At 41.0% G+C, this 6,903-nt stretch overlaps 1 protein-coding gene and 1 long non-coding RNA gene across 3 annotated transcripts; one reads left to right on the top strand and one right to left on the bottom strand.

Moving 5' to 3' along the window:
• Nucleotides 1-1,266: 1,266 nt before the first annotated feature.
• LOC116192081 lies at nucleotides 1,267-1,755 on the bottom strand. Its single transcript, XR_004154011.1, has 2 exons — nucleotides 1,595-1,755; nucleotides 1,267-1,462 (listed from the first exon to the last, which is right to left on the bottom strand). It is a non-coding gene; the product is annotated as an uncharacterized LOC116192081 (long non-coding RNA).
• A 315-nt stretch (nucleotides 1,756-2,070) lies between these two features.
• On the top strand, nucleotides 2,071-3,901 carry LOC116192080 (iron-sulfur assembly protein IscA-like 1, mitochondrial). 2 transcript variants are annotated; one of them, XM_031520507.1, is made up of 3 exons: nucleotides 2,071-2,460; nucleotides 2,911-3,028; nucleotides 3,559-3,901. In XM_031520507.1, exons 1-3 carry the CDS (start codon nucleotides 2,325-2,327, stop codon nucleotides 3,662-3,664), a joined length of 360 nt encoding a protein of 119 aa, XP_031376367.1. In that variant the 5' UTR covers nucleotides 2,071-2,324; the 3' UTR covers nucleotides 3,665-3,901. The 2 variants fall into 2 exon arrangements, 1 of the variants encoding a protein (XP_031376367.1); XR_004154010.1 differs by having other exon boundaries at nucleotides 2,073-2,431.
• Nucleotides 3,902-6,903: the final 3,002 nt, after the last annotated feature.

The raw sequence follows: 6,903 nt of genomic DNA, 5'->3' as shown, positions 1-6,903 counted from the left end.
GAATATAGTTTATTATCTTAACAAGGAGACTTAATTTGGCAAATCGATGACGCTGAATCAAAACAGTGATTCCTTCCTTTCTATATTGATAACGACTTCTTAAAAAAACTCTTCGCTAATTTATTTAGTATTAAATAGGAAGATATGTATCCATGAGCAACTTCTCACATTGGTTGGACTTCAGCAATCCGGTCATTATATTTATATGGGTACAGTGATATAAATGAGAGATAAAGCTATTATCGTGTCAACTAGGATTTTCTGATCCTCACGTTGACTGACTTTTTTATTTTATTAATAATATAGCATATTTTTACATTTATATTAATTTATTTAATTAAATCTATAGTACACATAGTACAGGAGAATTGGTACATTTATGTATGAATTAATTTTCAATATATTATTATATGTAAATAATGTTGGCAAACCATGCACGTGCGTAATGAAAATTATAAAATCGGTAAAATCAAATTTATCGCACGCTCGTTTTATCAAAAACCTCAAAATCAAATCTTGACATGAATAATTGCCTTTTAACGAATAGATAACATTATATGTTGAATCCACAAGAGAAAGTTACAGCCTTTAAACTTACCTTGCCGGATTCGAGTTGTTTCGATTGATAAAACAACTGTCTAAGTGCCCGGTCTCTATCTCGTCCATGCGAACTATCTCGTCCATGCGAACGTGTCGCCACTGAGTATAGCCTTCTCTTGACCCGTTCATTTCGATCTAGGTCACCAAACTCTAACGGAATCACCACGGAAGGAAAAGGCCGCTTCGAGGACGACTATGACAACACTAAAACCCCTAATGGAAGCTGAAAAGCCTCCAATCAGCCTTGGGCAGTGGGCAGCTGAGCTATACCTCTCGGCCAACTCCCCTATCCTCTCTTTCTCTCAATTTTCGGGTCTTAATGATAAAGGCGACTTAAGACACTTTATCCTTCATCCAATTTCCAATCCTTAATGGAAATTATCTCTCACAAAAACCATTGTGCTTAAGACAGCCAGAGAGAAGAGGGAAATAGGAAAGCTGGTGTCGACCGTGTAGACTCGGAAGCCCAATAACCCAACGTTCGACTTCGATTGCCAAACGATGGAATCAGGTATGCATTTAAATTGATTGTGTTCTCGACCCAATGACATCGGCATGTAACATTCTCGTTCTTTCACACAGTAAGCGGACTATGTCCAGGTACTTTCTGAAACCTGAGGCCATTCCTAGTTACTTCCGACCTCTTTTACTCTTCTTTTTCTTTTCTTTCAATTTGTCGTTCCCCCGTTTTTGTTTTCAATTTGTAGCAGTTGAAGCACGTTAATCCTCAGGGTTAACCTCGGCATCGTTGCTTCTCTATTGGAACATATGATACAAGAAATGCTCCAACATGGGCCTTCGCAATCGCAACCTCCTGAATATCTCCATAATCGCAGAAATCTTATCTTCAAGCTTCCGATCACTGAGACAAAAGCCAGAAATACATCATGCCACGAAATAAATGTGTAAGAAGAGGTAGTGAAGTGAAATCATTCTTAGGCTCACGAGGCTTTTCATGATATTGTTGTATGTAGTAGGACTCAAGCACACTCACCTGAAATTAAGGCAGCATGGAGATGTCTAAGATCATCGATCATCCCCGAAAGGTTCTGCCTGAATGTGTCTGGTAGGGCTTCTTCCCCCGAAAAGTTTCCCTTAGCTTCCCAGATGGGTTCATTAAGAGCAAGATGAAATGCAGACAAACACTTATCGAAGTCAACCTACAAATAATAACAATCAAGGAATTACTACAGTGTCTCCGTAAAATGTCAAAACAGAATGTAACAAACTCCGGGATAGAATAGACTGGGATTAGAATAGACAGGGAATAGAATAGACTGTGATTAGAATAGACTAGGAATAGAATGGAAATTCTGATGAAATTTTTGTATTTGGTTGGAGGGAATAAACAGGGAATAGAATTATAATTCTGATGTTTGGTTGGGTTGAATAAGGAATAGAAAGAACAGGAATATGATAAAAAGACAAAAATGCCCTTCAGATAAATACAATTTTTCTCGCGCACTGTCGAGAAACCCTAGTGCTCATTTCACCACGGGGGCTCTTCCCCATGCTCCGGTCGAGCCCTTCCGCCATTCTGGGGGGGAGCAGAGACCGTCAGTTCCGGGAAGAATCTGTGAACAAGGATCTACACATCGTCGTGTCGAAGGTCCGGGTCGGCAGCAGCGAGGACGAGGTCTGTAGGAATCTGATCGATGATGGGGCTTGTGAAAGTGTGGAGCTTTCCCATGGCCTCGTAGAGAAGCTGCTCCACCGGTTTCGGGATGACTGGAAATCGGCATTGGGTGTGTTACGAAATGCACGGCCAAGGGTGCCCCCCAAACATCGTCACTTACTCGACGGTCATGAATTATCTCACCAAGGCGGAGAGGTATCTTCCCTACACCCTCAATTACTCAGGTATCTTCCCGAGTTCTGGATCAATTCTGTGCCAGTTCAAGCACCAATCCGCCATTAGGGACATCCGTAGCTGTAGATTTCATATATTGTTATGTTCAATCAGAAATTTTGCGAAAGGGTATATCCTGTATGGTTAATTTCATTCGTTTTTCATGTCAAAAAAATCCGAATTTTGTCCGGAATTGTGATGAATGACATGCTCATCCCACTGTGTTGATTTTGTTGTCCATAAGGTTTGGAAACAATATCTACAAGTAAAGTTGAAAAATTGGGTATTCTTAGGGGATCAAATTGGCCCCTTTGGCCGGTTTTTTCACTCTTGCAACAGATGCAAGTTGTATCAGTTTCTGAGCTGATCACGAGCTCTACAGTCATGGCCTACCCTTTCAAGATTAAGATTTTATCATCTATAACAGGTATTGGATTGTTCTTCTATGTTTTGATGTTTAGATGAGAAGGGGAAGTTTGATGAGTTGACCGAAGACAAAGGTGTGAAGATATTGATCGATCCAAAGGCTCTGATGCACGTGATTGGAACCAAGATGGATTTTGTCGATGACAAGCTCAGGTAATCCATTGTTTTTCCTTGAATAAGAAGACTGAGTTGTCCGCACTGCATTTGTATGAATCAGAGTTTTCCTTGTTATGCACATGATTTGATTGCCCCCGTGCTTCACTGGTATATTTCCAGTGTTGGACACTCGAAGGTGATTGACATATGAGATGTCACTTGAGCTGACAGAAGGCAATAGTTAAGAACTATTTTTGGTATGTCAGGATTATAGTGTTTTGGTTTTGCAAATAATCTATAACTAAAGATCGATCTTTGTTTCATGGATGTAGAAGTAATGTTTTTTTTTTTTTCCGGAATTCATCGTGCAAACCCTCCGACTACAATCTTCTGTTGCACTTCTCACATGCAAGTTCAGTTCTATGTGGCCATTGGCCACCATTTATTTTCCTTAAACCCTCCGACTACAATCTTCTGTCGCACTTCTCACATGCAAGTTCAGTTCTATGTGGCCATTGGCCACCATTTATTTTCCTTAAATCTTCGTCGTTTTCACCCGCTATGTGTGCTCTTGGCATTTTATGCAGGTCCGAGTTCATCTTTATCAATCCAAATTCTAAAGGGCAATGTGGTTGTGGAGAGTCCTTTATGACAACAAATCGTTCGGGGGCAGCTAAGCGAGGTGGCAGTTGAGATAAATAGTTTGTACAAATATTTTTGATGTATACGCAATGAAGGAGAATTCATATCCAATAGAAATTAGAGAATGATCTTAGCTAACCAGTGCTTGTTATCCCAAAGTTGGTTTCTTATGACATGTACTCACTCTTTTGAATAATAGAAGAATTTTATTGGGATGCAACTCTTGTATATTCTCACAACTCTTTACATGTTCGTTGTGATTGTATAAAGCTTAACTGAATGCACCTACGACTCGGTATTTTGTTATGCCTGAGAGGCTGGAGATGGCACGTTGCTTGGGATCTCTGATAATGTTATCTTAAATTTATCTCCAGGAAACTTCTGGTGAAGATTTTGTTCCGAGATTCTGTTTTGAAAGCACACCTATGTACAATAATTACCTTAAGATAAAAGAGTTGTGAGAAGTTTGATTCAAGCACGGTATGACAAACAACTATACATACAGAGACATAGTGGGTGGACCACTTTCATAACAACCGGCGATCTTGCCAGAGGCGGTGGTGACCGGAAACACAATCCGTTGCTCGGATCACAGATGTTCAATATTATATACCAAGGGACTGCCGACAAAGAAGGAAGAGCTTATCCTCTAAAATTGCATCCCTACATGAAGAGCTGGGATTTGTAAGCTTTTCCGAACATGCTAAAGAATGGACCCTGAGGTTTTAGCACAGCATTAATAAAGAGTAACAGCAAAAATGCAGTCCATCCCCCACACCTCAGACTATCTTTCAATAAATGATGCCTTCTAAAAGGCAAATTCATCAAACCCGCCATGGCTGCAGCTTCTTGCAGCTGCCACACCAAGCTATGCTCAGCTCTGTGCGCCTGTAAAATTTTTTGTTTCTCCTCCATAAATCCTTACTGCCCCTTCACATTTTATACTTTTGCACCAAAAACATTCCGACTTCTTACTTCTCAAAAAAAAAAAGACATTTATTCCCTCCACAAATTAGAGCTGCTAAAGAAAACAAAACTCGAAAAATCATATCGAAATTAATTCATTAACTACACATTGATTAAAAGTTAGAAATCCCATTCGTACCAAAAGCACAACAACCTAAGCCTTGTATACTGATATTTAAGTACGAGATTCAAACATAAGGAGCAAACCACCCACAAAAGTCTTCTACTTTAACCTGTCTGCAACAAAGATTTCACTTTTAACAATTCAATGAGCCAAAAAAAAAGACCACCGAAATCTTCAATTTCAGGGAAACTTGATCGCAATCTCCTTCTTGGACCGATACTCGCCACTCCTGATGAGCTCGTCGTCTACATAGACGTAGAAGGCGGTGCTCGATTCGTAAGGAAATCCTGCACCATTTCCAAGCGATATTCTGGCTCGGTACCAAAGAAAAGTAGAATATAATTCAGACCTCTTAACTTCCTATTCAATCAACAAACCTACCAAAACCGGCATCCCTGAAAAAATGAAAAATGAAAAATGAAAAAATCTACCAAATCCAGCAGTTGGACTAAGCTTGACAAAAGAAATTATCCAGTCAAAGCTCAGTTGCTGTTTTCTCTGATCCTCCAGTGCATGGATGCATCAGTTTCTTACAAGCTTAGCCATGAAGAAAAGACAAGGAGGAGATACACGGGAAAAAATGCAAGTAGTTGACATGATATATTGCAAGTATTGGAGCTGGAAAATAAATGAACAGAGATATTATGACATGACAAGGCCCTAGAAGAATCAGTGGCAAGAACTTAGTAATGTAGGTGATCTAACTAATATTATACAGGAGATCAGCATTCAGCAAAGCAACAAACAGACATCATATGTTGGTGTGGTAGCGGAAGCTCCACCACATATGATGATAATGAGAAGCTGGAAAAGTATTACGCTCGGTATCAGGGAACAGCAACCAACTCACACAAAAGGAAGAACGGGAAGCACCAGAATCAAGATCCATCAACACTATGCCCGTTGGCAAAAGAGATCAAACAAGCCAAAAGTCAGATACACACTTAAAAGGGGAGAACTGAATTCAGCCAAAATCTGAAGAAAACTCGGATAGGAATGAAATGCATTGTGGCCACCCTTTGGTATTCATACAGGACAACCTCTCCTTGTCACTCTCAGCACTTAAAAGGTGAGAATTGAATTCAGCCAAGTGTTCGGAATTCATACAGGACAACCTCGGAAAATAAAAAATGCATCACGGCCACCCTCTCCTTGTCACTCTTAGCACGAAGAACAATGAGCTGACAAACCAAACGATTCTATCCTAGTCATCACGGTAAGATTGAGATACACAAAGAATACATTGCTGCATTTCAATCGTAATACTTTCTCACTTCAGAATGGAAAATACACCTACAGTCTCAGGCGAGTTCAAGAAAACGAGGACAGCTTAAGCTAATCACCATAAACTGTTGAAAACTCCAATCGAAGAACGCGCATCATATTCATTCTCCTCATACACAAGCTCTAATTCTAAAACCTGAGGCATCGGTTGCACCAGAGATGTAAACTGTAATCAGCCGATCCTTTTTATATCACAAACACGCAGAACAGATTCGGAGCCAACCAGACTCGCAGCCTAATGCACCAGGTGCAGGATTCTCGCCCCCCAAACGGACAAAGGGAATGAGAAATCGGGTGAATGAAATCACAGGTAAAACGATCACCCGGGATGAAGGAGAAATGCAAAGCGTACCGGTCTGGGAGGGGAAGCGGAGGGTGCAGGAGGTGCAGAGGTCGATGGAGGAGGCGACGGCGGCGGATCCGTGGACGACCGCGTGCAGGAAATGTCCGATCGCGAGCACGGCTGGAGCTCTGCTAGGGTTTACAATTTTCAATCGTGCAGGAAATGTCCGATCGCTGAAGATGAGGCTTTTATGGGATGGCATGCATTGTAATTATCGAAAGAAGATGAGGGTATTTTTGTCCATTCGCCTCCATTTCCGCATCCGGATAAGCTAATCCGGTCCGTGATGGGCGGCACCCGTATTCCGCATGTAAACCGGATATGGATCCCGAGTCGGAATAGCTATTCCGCATTCCGTTGAACCAAACGACCGAAAATCTATTCCGTACGGAATAGTTAATCCTTGCCCTACCTAATCCGGCGAACCAAACGTGCCCTAAGTGTTGAGTTATGGAGCTTGAAGTACTGTGAATCCGGATCGATATCGGCAATCCAACTGTTATGGCCCATGTTGTTTTCGGCCCATTAGTGATGTAATTAGGGTTTGTTCCCTTTATAAATAGTAGTTTATAT

Source organism: Punica granatum, chromosome 1 (assembly GCF_007655135.1).
Source record: "Punica granatum isolate Tunisia-2019 chromosome 1, ASM765513v2, whole genome shotgun sequence".
Classification (NCBI taxonomy): domain Eukaryota; kingdom Viridiplantae; phylum Streptophyta; class Magnoliopsida; order Myrtales; family Lythraceae; genus Punica; species Punica granatum.
The sequence above is the reverse complement of the archived record's forward strand: the minus strand, read 5'-3'. Positions and strand labels throughout refer to the sequence as shown.

Coding starts and splice junctions, on each gene's coding strand:
- LOC116192080 (XM_031520507.1), top strand. CDS start 2,325: ATGACTGGAAATCGGCATTGGGTGTGTTACGAAATGCACGGCCAAGGG. Junction 2,461..2,910: donor CTACACCCTCAATTACTCAG/GTATCTTCCCGA, acceptor TTTGATGTTTAG/ATGAGAAGGGGAAGTTTGAT. Junction 3,029..3,558: donor TTTGTCGATGACAAGCTCAG/GTAATCCATTGT, acceptor CATTTTATGCAG/GTCCGAGTTCATCTTTATCA.